We start from the raw sequence: 17,312 nt of genomic DNA, 5'->3' as shown, positions 1-17,312 counted from the left end.
ATATATATTCAATCTTACATGCATAAAAAAATGATAAGAATTAAAGATAAACATGCACCTGATTATTCAGTTCTCCTCCGTGATTATCTTAACTAGTCTTAACTAGTATAAAAATAAAAAATTACCTATTAAATCATTTAATAAAGTTTAGATTTTTTTTTGTAAATATTGAAAATTTTAAAAACTATTTAAGAAAATACTAAAATACATTAAGTCTGTACACAATTTTTATCGTTATATTATTTTTTAATTAAAAATCTGATAATTTATTTTGAGGTTTTATTCTTTTAGAAATAATGTCGGAAAAATGTGAATTAATTAGGATTCGAACTTAAGATCCATGATACTAACCACCAATCATTTTGCCACTTGTGCTAGGGTGGTCAGTGCTATTGTTTTATTATTAAAAACAAGGATTAATTTCATATAGATATCTATAATTATAGTAAATGATAAATATATTTCTATAAAGTTCAACTTTTATATATTACCTCTATAAAAATTTCGATGTTTTCAAATATATCTTTTAAATTAGAATTCGTTAGAAAATTTTAATTAACCATAAGTTATTAGACATTTTAAAATTTATTAGATAGCTTAACATATTTTTTCTCGAATAAAATTATAAATTGCACAAAACTAATCGATGTTCAACCCTGTCTTCCTTTGAAATAAAATTAAAATATAAAATAGATAAATTACGCTTTTGGTTCTCAAACTGTAAGTCGCATGATATTTTACTTCTCCAATTTTAATGGATTATATCTTTTTAGCTCAAACTATGAAGGACGCAACGCCTTATAGCTCAAACTTTAATTAATTACAATTTCTGACTCGATCTATGTGATATATAACATTTTAATTCTTGAATTTCACTGCTATTATAAAGGTAATTTATTAGCCTTATAATTTTTTATATTTTTTATATTTTTATTCTTATATTTTTATTACAGCCGTTGTTCCTTCTTCTTTAATTTTTTTTATTTGTATTTTTTTTATTTTTTTAGTTTTTTAAATTTATTTATTTTTATGCTACTTTAGTAATTTTTATTTTATATTTGGAACAAAAGATCCGTCGGTGCGCTGATCCAACGAGGGGTGCGGGCAAAGTGAGATCACCGAATGAGGATAAGCGAGAAAAGGACGTGGGAGTAGTGGCAGACAGGCGCCCCCCGCATCTCAACCCCACAAGAAGGCCCCAGGCCGCGTGGACGCATCAGATCCGCCGGCGCCGTCCAATCACCCGCCATAGTTATTATTATATATTAACTTGAAGCGCCTTCTAACAACCGTATCAACAGATAACAGATCTCGATCATGTGTATGGAAAAGGACGGGCGAACCACACGGCGGGGCAATTCCGTTTTATATTTTATTAAATTAAAATCTTGCATATTTTATATTTTTACTTAAATTTATTTCTAAAAAGCTATAAGATATTAGGAATTACAAAATTTAAATCTTAAATAGAATGTTGCAGCATGAAAATTTATATAATATATAATATTATTATTTACCGAATAGTTTTTACATATTTATTTACTGTCCATTAAATAGACTCGTATAAAAAAATAAATAATTTTAGCATCTTCAACAAGTAAGGACCATCTTGTAATTAGCATCACATTTTAGTGAACTCATTAATTTCCTTTGCTCCCGAATAAAATAAAATATATTTTTTTTTCATGCAATATCCAATAATAATTATATTTATTGATTTTTTATTTTATAATTAATTTTTATTAAAAATATTTAAATTCGCAACAACTGGCAAATGGTTTCTTCCAAAGTCTAGGAAATTTTTTAGAACCTACCTTCAATCATTTTATTATTATCCAAAATCCACACACACAAAAAAAAAAGAAGAAGAAGAGGTAATAGGACTTCACCCACCAGTGAATAAATTCGGCGATCAAATTAAACAACCATGCGTGCTCAGTGTCAAATCACCTCGATAATAACACCATCTTTTAATAACCCGTACGCTGCTCCTTTTAATTATAATTTCCCTCCTAACTAATTAGTTTACTCTTAAACATTCTTAAAATTGAATACTTTAATCAAACATTTCACTGTCACGACGCTTCACCCCTCGGCGGTTAGGCCGGCTTTAATCCCCTTTTCTTTAATCTTTATCTTTAATTTAATTTAATTCCCATCGTAACCCCCACTACTTGCCCTGAAAAAGCGGCGCGCAAAATATTACGCCGCCATTAAAATATTAAAATATTAATTTAAAATCCACCCCTCCCATGCCAGAAACCTGTGGACACGGCATTATTCACCGAACCACGCGCACCATGTCAGCGTGATCTTTATTTTATGAAGCCCGCGTTAAAGTCCGTCTACAGCACACGACATTTCCCTCTTTCATAATCTAGTTTGCATTACTCTAACGTCTTAATAATATTGTTCGTAAAACTCCTTAGAAATAAAATTTTCTGCGACAGGATCACATGAGAAATGCCATTTGCACTGTCGAATAATTTATTTAAATTTTTAGTGCATAAAAAATAATAAAATTAGCAAAAAAAAAAGAATTAAAAAAATAAGTTTATTCACATTTCCAACTAAGTTTATACCGACCCTCCCTGGAGCAAGTGACAAAGGACTTAGTAATTGGTATCCGAGACCCAAGTTCGAATCCTATTTGATTCACATTTCCAGCTAAGTTTATTTCTAAATGAAATAAACGAAATAAATAGCGTGCTACCTATCTCTCAAAAAAAAAAAAAAATTTATATAAAAGCTAAGATGAAAGTATGATAAAACAAGAGCTAATTAATTAAGAAAATAAAAGCCGACCGTCCCTAGTACAAGTAGTAAAGAATTTGATGATTGGTATTCAAGATTTCAAATTTGAATTATAGTTGATTTACATTTCTTGCTAAATTTATTTCCAAATAAATAAATAAAATAAATCTCAAGCCATTTAGAGCCAAGAGTTTATAATTTTTTTTTTAATTTAAGTAAAAAAAATAATAAATTAGAATAAATATAAACCTTTGATATCTACTTTAAGAATTTATAAAAAGAAATGAGTGGGATTATAAGGTGAGGGGTTGGCATCCAATTCATGCGGCGGACCAAGCGCAGGGAATGGTATGTGCGTATGGGAGGGAGACATCAGACATGACAAAGGCAGTCGGGAGGGGGACCGCACCACACTCCGTGAACCGGCCGATAATTTCCACGCGGAGACCTTCCAGTTCACACCCGCGAGAGGCCTTCGCGCGTGCATCACTACCGTCGAATGCACAAGGACTCGGGAAAGCGGTGGCGGTGGTGGTGGTGGTGGTGGTGGTGTGGGCCCCGCACCCGTACGGAGGGGCGCGGGCTCGTAGTCGTGGGGCGCGGGGTTGGTACAAAAACAAAAAGAAAAGGAAAAGAAAAGAGAAAGGAGAAAGGAGAAAGGAGGGCGTGGTAAAATTAAGGGGAGAGAGGGGTATTGGAGGGCTGGGGCCGGGTTTTCTGGTGAGGTGGTGGCCACACGTGCAGCAGCCGCAGCAGCTGCAGTAACAGCGTCGCGTACCGTCGTATCCGATCCCGTGTGCCCCACCCACCGCCAACACATTATTGCTTGGACCACCACTCTCCCCCGGACCCGGATTTCTCAAATATTTGAATTGAATAATAAGTAAAATTGTTTAAATAAAATATTATTTGTTTGAAAGAGGAAAAAAATAATAATAATATCGAGGGTACTAATACTGATACCTTTAAATTATTTTTTTACGGACTCTTGGCGGGTTAGTTCACTAACGTTACGCCACCCATTAATTTGGTTAGTAACCAACCAACCGCACAAAGCTATTTCTACAGCGGAATCGGAGTTTAGAAAATGAAAAATTCTTTATATTAAAGTGTATATATAAGTATTGGATTTACTTGTAGACTTATTGGAGTCTACCCAATTTAGTACCTGTCGACCACTGCTCACAGCGGCAGCCGTCCCATCTACGCTCTCTTTTGACTTGTTCCCGCCGGGCCCCACCCTCCTTCACACGGTGCTAAGCGCGGCCCCGCTCGGCTTGTGTTCCGCGTTCCTTAATTAATTTCCTCATTTATTATCAAAAATGAGGATATTATTAAATTATAATTCCTGCACTTAAAGTTAAAAAAAGGGTGATTAAGATTGAGATTAAGATGCATGAGGGAGGGGTGGAGATCTCGCACGGGTGGGGAGGAGTGTGTGGCACGGGGCGGTGGGGCGGAATCAACGGCGTCCATTAAATGCGCCCCAGCCCGACGCATGCCCCTTTAATGCGACCCACCCCACGAAGAGGAGCGGGAGCAGGAGCAGGAGCAGAGGCAGAGGCAGGGGCAGGGGCAGGGGCAGGGGCATTTATGTAATATCAATAATAAAATCCTAATAAATAAACTAAGGAAATTCCTGTCGGGCGGAACCAAGACCGTCGGCTCCGCTATAAATACCTCCCCGCATCCCCCCACCCTTTCTTCTCCTCTCATCCCTCTCCCGTTAACCTTTTCTATTATTATTATTATTTTTTTTTGTTTATTTATATTTATATTTACTCTTCTCTCTCTCTCTCTCTCTCGGAGAGCGTTGGCCATGGCGGTGGAGATGCTGCGTCTAGGGAAGGACGGCTTCGCCTCCGGGAAGGAGGTCCACTTCCGGGGGGTCCGGAAGCGCCCGTGGGGGCGGTTCGCGGCGGAGATCAGGGATCCGTGGAAGAAGACGAGGAAGTGGCTCGGGACCTTCGACACGGCGGAGGAGGCGGCGCGCGCCTACGACGAGGCGGCGCGCAACCTCCGCGGTCCCAAGGCCAAGACGAACTTCGGCTACGTCGGCTCCGACGCCGACATCCCCTCCGCCATCCCAGTCCGGGGCGGCGCCGTCTCCGTCGCTGCGTCGGCGGGGGCGCCGCAGGTGGGTTGGTGGCGATCTGCTTTCGCAGCGGCGGCGCCGGACGGGCGAGACCTGATCTTAGGGCCGCCGGGGGCCTCCGGCGGATCGGACTTCTCCGGGTACCGGTTCGACGCGGTGGAGGTGGTGGTGAGGGGGGAGCAGCAGAAGAAGAAGATGATGGCGGCGATGGCTCGCAAGGAGGAGGAGGCGAACGAGAGGAGGAAGAAGCCCTTCTCCTTCGACCTCAACCTCCCCGCCCCTCTCTTCTAAGTTGTTCCCACTGTTCCTCCTCCGATCTCTCCGCCGGATCTTACCTTCCTCGCCCTAAGCTTCCATTTTTTCTTAATTTAGTCCCTCGGCCCCCCCTTTTTTTTTCCATGAAAGATCTGTACCTATCTTTCGTGGATTTGTGTACAGTTTTCACGAAGGCTAATCCGCGGGTTTTAATTTAATTTATTTCGTGCCGCAACTTTTATGAGTGGGGGATTTGCTGCAATTACTTGTTTGATTAATTAATGTTGATAATTAACTTGCTCGTCGCTAAACTCGCCGTAATCGCCGTGCTTCCGAAACTGGCGTTATCTTTCCCATTCAAATCGAATCATCCTCCACTAAACAAAATTATATATATATATATATATATATATTAAAAAAAAACGTGCATCTTTGGAAATGGAAATTTCTATACGGAAATGCCACTACAACAATCCTGTAATTACCGAGGCGTCCCGAGGTGGCTCTTCAATGCGGCGTTCGCCATATAACACCAGTTCGTCCTCCACGTTTTTCTCAAGCCCGCTTAAGGCCGCCTATGGCTGTTTCCAATACTTGACCGCGTTCGACAATAGGGCAATTACCGTAAACACCCTTCCAACAGCAGCTGTCCCCTTCTATGTTAAGGGATATTTTCGTCCAAGTATTTTAAAAAAAAGGAGTAGAAATGGAGGGGCACGGAGCCGTAATTATAACGAACCCTCTGCCTCTTTTCCTCCTTGGCGGCGTCGTCGCCACCAAAGGGCCACGTAAAAAAGGCGTTAAACAATTCTTACAAACAATTAGATTAAAATTATAGTTTCCGCAGAAAAGCAGCCGCCCGAGGCGCCGTATACGGCCGCGGGGACCAGACGGGGTTCGCATACAAGAGGCGCGGGGTGGAGGTGGGCCCAGCACTAGCGCACGCGGGGCACGTGTTGGGCCCCGCCGTGTTCCGGGCCGAGGCCGAGCCGCGGGCTCTGCGGGACACGTGGCGGCCCCTCATCGGCCTGCATCGTCTGGGCCACTGCGGGTCGGTCAAACCGGGCGTACGTTGACCGTGGGCCTAGCTCCCACACGGCACGTGTGGAAACCCCACCCACGCCGATGCGGCCACCTCTGTGTATGGTACTCTCACGCAAACAATTAAAAAAAAAAAAAAGGAAAAAAAAAAGAAAACGAGAGAGAGAGAGAGAGAACGATGGACCACGCACTATGCTTCGCTCCTTCAACCTGCCACCACGGCAGCTTTTTTACTAGACTACTAGACCTTCACGTGATGCAATAAAAAGGTAAAGCGAGGGAATTACTCGCCGGGAAATTTCCGACAGTGGGAAGGGGGTGAATCTGGGCCGTCGGATGTGGCGGACGGTGTCCGGTTTAGTGGCAGTTACAGGAACGGTACGGTGTAACAGAAGGGGCGCAGGGCTATGGAGTAGCGGGAGTTAGAGGGGTTAGGTTTGGGTGGGTGGGTCCCACGCGATCACGTGTAGGCGTGCGCGGGCAGGGGGGCTGTCCGAGCGTGGGGCCCACCGGGGAGGAGGGTTGTGTCATGTGTGTTGTGTGTCGGCGAGACTGATGCGTGCGGTAGTGCCCTGATGATGCGGACGGCGCGGAAGGGCAGTGGTGGAAAAGTGAGTAAACGTGGTTGGTGACGTGTCGATCTCTCAGTGGTCCTGGTGCGGTCGCCGCTCGCCTCCTCTTCGTTAATACCGATGAAGCACAATCCGTGTTTATGTAAAGATATTTTGCTTATAAGCTATTCTTTGTTTTTTAAAATAGTAATTTATTCATTTGATTTTCACAATTTTAGCAAATTCGTTTCCTTGAGTACTGGACTACTAGAATGTATACTGGGTATATACAAAGAACAGTTACTAGAAGTTTTTTTCCAGATTTACAAGGGAGAGCTGTTTAATAATATTGGACATAGGAAAGATGGGTCGAAATACAAAAAAAAATTATACTTTATATTTTTGAAGATAAGAGTAATATATATATATATATCACTTATAATAATAAAATAAAATTTATTTTTGTATTATATTTTCTCAGTACATGTTATGCAACATGTCTGCAAGACTGTAATACCAAACAAAACCTGAAACGTATACGCTTACTGAGGACAAATTTATTTAAAGGAAAGTAAAGCAGACATTTGTTTAACAAAAGGTAGACATGGCGAAGCTGTTTTCAACTTTAAATATCATATATTTTGCTATAAATTAATTTCGCCCATAGCTTCACTTTCAACAAATACTGTAACTGATTTCACACTATGTGATAAAATAAATAACAAAAAAATAAATATATAATTAATTACTGCATTTTTTTATCTTTTTATTTGTCAGTCTAAAAATAGTAAAACAAACACAAAAGATGAGATGACTATAATTTTAAAGACATTGACTTCCTATCAAGCACACAGTGGTGAAAAATAATTTTAATAATTTCGATCTGTCCTTTAATTCAATTAAAATTAATTATCATTCTAGTAAATTAGTTATAGACAAATAAATAGATCTCTAAGGAGAATGGTGGCTGGAAACATCTTCAGGTTCGGGCACAAACATTCTCATGTAAAGCCCACCATAGACTATTGACATGAGCCTTATGGGCCGATGACTCAAAAAGAACCATATAGGCCGGAATAGAAGGTGGCCCAACCCCTAGTTTCTCTTCGGACGTAAACATTTGTAGATACGAACGAAAACGTTCTACGTTTCTTCTTCTTCTTTTTTTTTAAGTCGAATAAAATCCAAAAATCAATGATTTTATTTCCGACGTCCACACGTCAATTCCCAAAATAATAGTACTTCCACCCTTGAACTTTCACTTCTCATCATTGCCTCAATTTCTTTTCTCCTCCCCCATGTAATCAACTCTACTTATCCACTCCAATCTCAACCAACCTACTCCAATGCGAATTCGATCCTCCAAATTCCCTCCTTTGATGTCCACTTCCTGCTCTACTCCACCACCATCCTCTACACCCACTTCATCTCCATCCCCTCCTACTCCTCCCAATTCTCGCTGCGAAGGTCTCGATCTCTTAGTAATGGCCATCACTGAGGTCTCCGGAGACCGAGCTCTCGGCATCGATACCACCAACACCAATGGAGCAAAAGACGGGGAAGAAGAGGAGGAGAAGGTGATCAAATACGAAGTAGGTTCGAACCCAAAGAGGAAGAGGAAGATGGTGATGGCTGTGAGGTATCAGGATTCGGTGCTACAATCATTTAAGCCATGAACACGGCGTCGAAGAATTGGGGCCAAATAATCCAAATAAAAATAAAAGATCCTATTTTGACAACTGGGTTTTGCTATTTGAGACCTCAATTTAATCCTCTTGCTTTGAAAACTCTGTAGAGACCAGCGTAGATGATGAAGTTTGCGCCGCTTGGATTTGTGTTGTTATTCATACCTACCTAGTTCCTAAATCAATTAACGGAACTTGTTTTTTTAAAACAAACTTATGCTCGTGTAAGATTGAGTGTTTCTCCCATTTGCTAATGGTTTTGTATTAATTAATGCGTGTTTTGTGTGAAATGCAGTGATGTCTCAAAATTTTGCAGACACTTCTTTTATCAGTTAATTTACCAAGTTTATGTTGGGTTCCTTCGCTTTCTTTTGCTTGCCTCTGAGAAATTTGGTATCTATTGAAGCAGAATGGGATTGGGAAAAAGCTAAATCCTCTAGTCACTTTGTCATGTGAATATACTTTAATTCATTAACAAATTGGAAGGCTAATTTGTGTGTCTTTTACCATTAGATATCTCTCTCAAAAATTCAACCCTAATTTTTAGTTTTATCTATCTATTTAATTGGAAATTTGGAATCCATCATAATGTGATGAGTTCTGTCATTAAGACTAAAATGGTGACAACTACATAAAAAAGAAGGGAGGTTCGAGCAAGGAGATGAACACGTATACATGCAACACATTTTAGAGTAGCAACATAGATATGAAAAAGAAAAACCAAAGGATACATAACCAGAAAGAGGTTACGCCTTTGGAAGTATGAGAAATGCTCAATAATTCCCTTTCAGGTAATAAAGCATGATGAGCATCATTCAGAGAAAATTTTAGAATATCTGAGATTTGTCATAGATTCGGAGATTTGATCTTTATCTCCGTCTTTTGAATTCTCTAATAGCCATACATTTGGTATCAACTAAGATGCTGAGCATCAAAAAACACGATCGAATTGATATTCTAAAAAAATTTGATATCAATCTAGTTAAACAGCTTGGGTATCTGAATCAGAAAGGCCAACAAATTCTTGATTAATCTACACCCCAGAGTGATCAATCTACCTAATCACAATTCAATTGGTTGGTGATCCTCCTCGATCATAAAATTGACTATTTATCAGCATCTTCTCCTTGAGAAATCAGATTCATGGTAAAACCATTTCTAGATCGTTTTCTGTGAGATTGATCCTTCAGGTAATATGGAAGGTTTCAAGAGGGAGTGTGTTTGAATCGAAGACTCCAAAACCCTTTTCCAAAACCCTTTCGAAGCGAAAACAATCCGAGAAGGAAGAAATAGATCGAGCACCAACAAATGCAATCAAAACCTTGCTTGCATCACTTTGATTCAAAGTGATTTACACCCGAGATTGTGTAGCTGAATCGAAAAGGCCACAAAATTTCTATCGATCAATCTACACTCTGAGGCTTGATCAACTAACGTATTCACAACTGAATTGGTTGGTGATCCTCTTAGATCATGACATCGCCAATTTCTAAAACCGTCCTAAATTTATAACTATTTTGAGCCATTTCCGATCAGATCAATATTTTTTGGCTCCTCTCAACGGGACCGAACACTCAGAAACAAACCAAACAGAAAACAGGCAAAGCATTGAAGCGAATTTGATCTAACAGTAATTTAAGAGCTATATAAACATAATTATAAAAAAAAAAAAATCAGAATCGAGTAGCATCCATCGTAATCCATGCTAAGAAAACGATAAGATCATGATCCTTACGCACCTTGATGCGGAATAATCCATTGAAGAAGAAGAAGAAGAAGAAGAGCTCCATCGTTCTCGTACGCGTCTCCTTCTCTCGCCTCGATCGGAATATTTGATCGCCTGAATGAAGAATAAAAACCCTAGACTAGAATATATGAAGGCGATGTGATCGATCGAAGAGATATTTATATTGAGGTTGATGAGCGGGAATGAGCATTACCTCGAATTCGAAGGAAGAATCTGGAGCCCGTTAGAGGCTGAGATTTGAACGCTGGATCGCTTCGAAATATTAATAAGCCAAATAATTGAGAGGGGTTTTCACTTTTTAGGCGAATTCCCGCCACTGGGCCTTGCAGTTCCCGCGTAAACCTTAATAAGATTCGGGTTGGGTTGAGAATTCGGCCCGGAAAGAGCGGCCTCGGCCTATTGTCATCAGGCCGGATCAACTACTAAAATAGGGGCCGAGCCGGGCCAACAGGGGTTGTTTGGTTCCTCAAAAAAAATATGGAAAAAGTTTTTTGAAAAAGAAAGTTTTCGTGTAAAACTCTTTTTTTAGTTTTCACTCGTTTGGTTCCAAAGAAAAACTTGCTTTTTTAAAAAATTATATAGAGTGCGAGTGTTTTCATTTTTCAGGATTTTTTAGAAAAACAAAAACACTAATTTTTGATAAAATCATAATAAAAAAAAAAACTTTGTAAAAAAATTAGTTTAAGACGAAAAAAAAAAAGTTCTCCATGAAAAACTATTTTCATGAAAAATAAAATCACAGTATTCTGAGAAACCAAACAGCCCCTAAAATAGAATGTGTGATGTGTGATGTGTGATGACTCTCTTGTTTATTTATTTGTTTGTTTGTTTATTTATAAGCTGGCCTTATTAATAACTTAAGCTTCACACCTTTGGCTAGTTACTGTAGCCTCGCAGTACATTTTTAGTTCGGAAAAGTAGCTCCCAAGTAAATTAAGAAAGTGAAAAGTTAACTTTGGTAGGCATTGGCGAGTGAATGCAACTCCATCAGGGTGGGTTTATCTTACTAGTTTCCAGAAAAGGAAAACAAACAATTGCATCGCTCCTGTAAAATTAATGTTACCTACTTCTACACCCAACGACAAGGCCAGATCAGAGTCAATTTTTACAAACAAAATTGCACAGGATGTAATTATTGGTATATTGAGTAGCAGAATATTGTATATACAGCTCCATCAGGAATAGTGAAGCGATCTGTTTGTCTCGCTTGGTTTTTCATTTTGTCGATCGCACAAGTAATTACTAGACCCATGTACATTGCCAGTCGTGCCGTGTTCATGCTCGTCGTCTCCTCGATTATCTTCCTCATCATCATCTTCTTCATTGAGACGGCTCTCAACCCCACTATCTTCATCATCTTCATCAAGATAGTTCTCAACGCCGTTGGCCTCATCATGTTCATCATAGTCACCATCTTCATCTTCGTCTTCATCAGGGTAGCTCCCAATGCCACCATCTTCGCCTCTATTAGTGTTAAGAACACTATCAAAAGTTTCGAGATAAGCGTCATCATCCTCATCCTGCAAGGCAACAACAAAAAACACACGCACAACAGTTGATATCTTTGAATAACAATTATCTAACATCCAGCAGAAAAAGCCAAATGCAGTGTGATATTAAAAATTTACATTGTGAGCCAATCAGTTGGCAAAAGAAATGATAGCTAAAAGGAGTTGATATAACTGTAACATAAATATCAAATAACCTACAAAAGGCTCATCTGCATGCAAAAACTTATTATTCTCACACACGGGAGTAAACATCAAATAGCTCAATTATATCTACCTCTGTCTCTTCCTCTTCAGTGCAATACGCAGTGTCCAGTCTATCATACAATTCATCATCTCCTTGCTCTCTCACGTCTTCCATTTGGACCTGAAATAAGTCAAAGTTTTCATTTTCGGGGTGTGCCAAAAAGTTATTCATCCTTTAATTAATAGGTCGCATAAGTGAAGGATGATTAAGACAGAGATCGAACCAGCTCAGACTTCAACTGATCCACCCTTTTGTTTAAGTTTTTGATGTGCTTGTTAAGAGCCTTTAATTCCAGCCAAAAAAAAAAGCATATAAGACTGCTGTTAGCATACAAATAAAGCATTGCAATTCTCAGGATGTTAACATAGTACGGAGGGTACAGGCTGATGCAGGAACATAAAAGTTAATGCCATCGGGAAGCTTCAACATCCGAGGCTGGAGCTTCTGCAAAGTATGCCTTAAGTAGTGCTGCCCGAAGAAACACTAATACTCTTTTCGTTCAAATTACGAGTTTACGACAGAAGCTTCCTACCACAGCAGAAGCAAAAGTTTCGTATTTGAGATTCTACTTCGAGCCTAGAAGCTCATTTTAGCCTCTCGCCACATTACAACCTTCAGACTTCTTGTTTGCCAATCGCAAGCAGTTGTTCTCAACGTAGAAGGTATTCCAAAACCTGGCCCTCCAAGGGGTTTTTTTTCCCCTCTTTTTACTACTTTTTGTCGGAATACACTCTTTTCGTGCATCGCTTTACCCATAATTAATTTATTTATTTATTAAACATTAATTACCTCACGCCTCTGAAGCTCGATAGACCGTGCTAAAGCCTTCCTCTTAGTCAATAAATTCTTAGGTCTCAAACTAGGAGGTCTTTGATATTCTTTTCCGCGATACACTATAATAGCAAAGCCCTTGGATATCTTGTCCACAGAGACCAAGATACCCCCACTCTCTGCTTCCAGTGACAGCGCAATGTTCTTAACAAGTGCAAAAGTCTTTGCTTTCACAATGACCTTAACCAATTCCCTATACTTCCAATGCAAGTGCATATTTTCAACTGTGCCATCAAAAACTCCTCTTCTGCCTGAAAATATGAAGTTAGGACTTGGGATAACTTTATCATAAAAAAAAAATTAAGATTAGTGGAACACAAATACAAAATTTTTTTGCCAAATGTAGTTAAAAAAAAAAAATTTCTTTATGAAATTAAAGCATGTCAAATTAGTGCATGAGAGAAAGAATGATAGTACCAGACATGGCCAGAGTACTCTATATTTTTACTTTTTTCTTTTCTTTTTCTGTTTTTGTTCGATGGGGTATGGAGCTGGGGAGTGGGGAACAAAAAAAAAGTTACCGAGAAGCAAAAAAGCCTTCATCCTTAATCCAAGCTTGCGAAACATGAACCTCTCTTCATCAGTTATTGTTTCAGGATCTTTGGTAGGTCCTACAGGCTTCAAGGATTCCTCCACTTTGGCTAATGCTTTTTCAGCTTTCATTATCTTCCGTTGAGCCTACATGTGAAAGAAAATTATTGGCACATACATGAGAAGATGCAGTGGCAATTTCAAAGCTAGTGTATAGAAAATATCGTGAATCACTGAAATGCATGTAGATAATACTCCAACATGTTTTTGCAGATAAAGCCCGCCCAGGTACTCGTATTCAAAAAGAAAATTGCAAAGGACCAAGCATTTTCTGTGTTCGGTTATGGGAACATCAAGAAGAGTTCAACTATTAAAATGGCCCCCACAATGCTTTTTCTAAGAGTATTACATAACACTCGTCCGTAGATTTAAGTGAAAGAGAAAAGGAAGCTTTTCTGAAACAAATTAACAAGTGACCAATCCTATAGAGCCTGCACGACACTTATGGCATTTCTCTTTCACTTACCTGCATACTTGCTTCAATATTATTATCTTAAGATAGAAGATCAGGAAGCAAAACTTACTATGGGAAGGAGTAACAAGCCATTAATTGCTATGCTGCTTGCACAAAGTGGTCAGATTTAAGATACTTACAAGAGAAAGCTTCCACTCCAGCTTCCTCACGAGCTCAGCATGCCTTGCCATTTCAGCAGCTCTCCTCATCTTATTCACATGATCATCATCAAGTTTGCTTCCATATTTGGCATCAGCTTCTAGAGTTTCTTTCAGAGTACCAGCCGCTCCAGGCTCTCCAACTGTCTCAATATCTGAACAAACTGAAGAGGCGGCGCGCAAGCGTGCTTGTTCTTCTTCATCTTGCAATGCCTTTGCCAATCTTTCCCTTTCAAGCAATGCCTCTGCTACTTCCCGGGACAAGAAATCCTTCCCTCTGTAAAAGACAATGAAATCCTTGTTCCTTGAAAGAATCGTGCCTCCTGTTAGTTTCTGAAGTTGCAAGAGAAGTTAGTTTCAAAATATTTTCAATAGTTAAAGAGGAATAGAGAATTTAAAAATGAAAAAATAAATAAATAAAAAGATAATTAATTTTAAGATGCACAGGAGCTCGAGTGCTGATAGCGATTGCAAATTGGTGAGTATGGTAGCAACAGACAAAGATGAAGTGCAAGAATTTTCCAGCTTTCGAAGAAACGACATAGAAATGATAATCTAATATATTATCTACTAAGAAAAGCTTTCGGAATTACCTTGATATCCGCAGCCATTCTTTCACTACTAGTAAGCTGCACCCCTCGCTTGAGAGCAATTTTCGCTATGGAACTTTTCTCCCACAGCTTCACCATAGCAGTCGCTAATCCTTCATGCTGCCTATTTCTTCCTATAGATGTTCATCTAAGCAAAAATTCACAAATGGAACAGGAAAAGAGAGAAAAAAAAACAAGGAAAGAAATAAAGATTATGCTTACCAAGAGCAAAATGAGGCGGCAAAGTCCTTGCAAGTCTACGTAGTGCAGTACCATCCTTTTGTCCGATAGAAGGCTTCACCCCATATGGGAGAATCCTAAAAGGGGGTTTATAACCTGGAACTATGCCCGGAAGCAAATCAGCATCGACAGGCAATGGATCACAACCAGGCCAATCAGTATATCTTGGACCGAGCTCATCTAACAGCTTGTCAATCTCACTTTCGTACTTGATTTCAGGGGGCGATTGTTTTCCCCTCTCTTTCTGAATTGCAGTTGAGAGATGTCTATTAGAATCTCGCGTGCTTGGTCTATCGAGCTCGGCGGGAACTAAAGATGGCTTGTAAGCAGTTCTGTTTAAGGAGTTTGCGCCAGTTCCTTGCCCGTTGTGGTACGGTGTTTTCGCGGGCTGAGGAACCTCATAAGCTACACCTCTATATAAAGAGATAGAAGTTCCTGATCTCCATATCACCAATCCTCCTGTTTTTCTCTAATTATCATTAGTAATGAAATATCAGCATGTTTGTAAAATCAGCAAAAAAAGAAGAAAAAAAAAGAAAAGAAAAAAAGGGACAAGAAGCCTTAGGATGAATTAAGGCTGAAATAGTGAAATTTAGAATGAATCTAAAAGCCAATGAGTCAGGATTCTGAAGAAGTAATTAAAGAGCACGCATTATCTTATTCAGATAAGTGTTATCATAAAAGGACTAAGATTTGGTAGTGCAAATTCACTATTCATTACTCATAGACTCATAATCCATAGAAATGAAAGTTGAGCTGGAACATAGAAGAAAATAGTGGATGGAGAGACAATGAACCTCTAGTATCTCGTGCATCCGCTTCATGTTAAGCGCCGGAGGGCCCTCGCACTTGAGCCTCACCACCTCGCTCGTGTTCCACTTCTCGTGGATCAAATCCACGATCTCCTGCGTCACACCCGCGCCTCCGATCTTCGTCTTCGACTTCATTCTGATCGCTAGATGCCTCAGCCTCCTCAATTCTCCCTCCGGAAGCGTGAGCTCCGCCAACGAGGTCTTGCTTCTCTTCGTCCTCGCCGAGCCTTCCTTTGCCTCCAATGGCTTCTCCCACGGAAACCGCGCCTCCTCGTCCACATCCAGCGACAACCCCCCTCTTGCATTGGGCAAAACCCCGTCCTCAGCGTAGAATATGTCCTCCACGGATCCCTTTTCGGGTAAAGGTCGCTCCTTTATCTCGCGAGAGTCGTCGATGTACCCGAACTTCCTCAGCTTCTCCACGATCTTCTCCATGGTGCTGCTCCGGGTGCTTCGGCTGGTGCCCACGTCGTCCTCGTCGCTAGATAGGCCCTCGCGGTAGTCCAACACCGCGCGCGGGCGCTTCGGGAGCAGCGGCGAGGGGCGGACGCCGCGTTCCCAGCTGCGGATCCACGAGGGCGCCGATGAGAGGTCGTCGGAGGTGGTTTTGGGGAGAAGAGGTGGGGTTTTGCGATGTAGGCATCGTTTGTGGGCGCAAAAATCGGAGAACCCGAGGCTTTGGGAGGAGGGGCGGCAGAGGAAGTGGAGGCGGCGGGAGAAGGAGGAGTGGAGGGAGTCGAAGAAGGTGGAGGGGTGGAGCTGGCTCGCGGGGGAGAACGCCATTAATGGAGACGTTGTAGTTGACTTGGAGAATGGTGATTTGAAGAGGGAGGCGAGAGGGGAGAGGATGGGCTTGGGGAAAAAGATGATGGGAGGGAGAGAGCTCGGAGGGGTTTGGGATTTTTTAGTTTTAACTTTATCACTGATTTAATTAAAAAAATTAGTAGATAAAATAAAAAAAAAAAAAAAACTACGGAATGTACTAAATTGATACATTTTAAACCGCATAGTACTAAAATAAAAAAATACGAAATCACATAGTATTAAAATTAAAAAAATATGAAACCACATAAAATTTTTTCTTTTTTTTCACCTAACGGGTGGAGTTTTCTTTTACGGATTCGATTATCGAACGTCCGCTAAATGATTGGATTAATTGTAAAACTAGTTCCTGTTCTATTTAGTTGAGTTCACTATAATGGTCAAGTTATCATAACAATTTAGAACAGTTAGTTCTTAGCTTTATAACGAAAAAACTCAATTTCAAGCTCATTTTGTTCGTAAACCATTCGAAATCATTAAAGAAAAAGTACCCACACTTTTTAGTTGGATATTTAATCGTCATATTTTTTAAATTTGTATAATCTTCGTTTGTATGAAAATCAAAAAGTTCTTCGCCCAGCTTATATAAAATTTACTAGATTGCATGAAAGTGAGATTACGTTTCTAAAATTTATTTTCTTCAACTTTATCCAGTATTAGCGTAAGCATGAGCTTGATTGGCGAAGCAACACCTTAGTTCTCATCTTAAAAAAATATTATTACTTGCATGATTTCATATTCCATCTTTACTGTCCTCACTATAATCCATATCTCATTTATTCCATCTCTTTTTTTTTTTTTTTTACAGTTTATCAGTCATTCATCCACCTTATACTCTTGATATATTAAATTAATTTGTAGATAAGTTAAAAATAATAAAATAATGGAAGGTAGATATTGAAATAAAACCTGAAACCAGTGATGAACAAAT

At 39.8% G+C, this 17,312-nt stretch overlaps 2 protein-coding genes across 4 annotated transcripts in view; both read right to left on the bottom strand.

The window, feature by feature from the left end:
• The window catches only part of LOC109721199 (premnaspirodiene oxygenase-like), a 23,307-nt gene extending 12,877 nt beyond the window's left edge, over window positions 1–10,430 (bottom strand). Inside the window, exons 1-2 of one of the 3 annotated variants that reach the window (XM_020248649.1) lie at window positions 10,322–10,430; window positions 10,121–10,221 (exon numbers count right to left, since the gene is read on the bottom strand). In XM_020248649.1, coding sequence (XP_020104238.1) covers window positions 10,121–10,140 — 20 coding nt within the window. In that variant the 5' untranslated portion in view covers window positions 10,141–10,221; window positions 10,322–10,430. Of the gene's footprint in view, window positions 1–9,306; window positions 10,243–10,321 lie in introns of those variants that run through there. The other 2 variants (XR_002219172.1, XR_002219171.1) reach the window with 2 other exon arrangements.
• On the bottom strand, window positions 11,231–16,452 carry LOC109721198 (CRM-domain containing factor CFM3, chloroplastic/mitochondrial). The gene is made up of 9 exons (XM_020248648.1): window positions 15,545–16,452; window positions 14,730–15,216; window positions 14,511–14,641; window positions 13,900–14,250; window positions 13,236–13,392; window positions 12,673–12,965; window positions 12,107–12,166; window positions 11,914–12,003; window positions 11,231–11,648 (listed from the first exon to the last, which is right to left on the bottom strand). Exons 1-9 carry the CDS (start codon window positions 16,340–16,342, stop codon window positions 11,304–11,306), a joined length of 2,712 nt encoding a protein of 903 aa, XP_020104237.1. The 5' UTR covers window positions 16,343–16,452; the 3' UTR covers window positions 11,231–11,303.

Source organism: Ananas comosus, linkage group 15 (assembly GCF_001540865.1).
Source record: "Ananas comosus cultivar F153 linkage group 15, ASM154086v1, whole genome shotgun sequence".
NCBI classification, from domain to species: Eukaryota; Viridiplantae; Streptophyta; class Magnoliopsida; order Poales; family Bromeliaceae; genus Ananas; species Ananas comosus.
The sequence above is the reverse complement of the archived record's forward strand: the minus strand, read 5'-3'. Positions and strand labels throughout refer to the sequence as shown.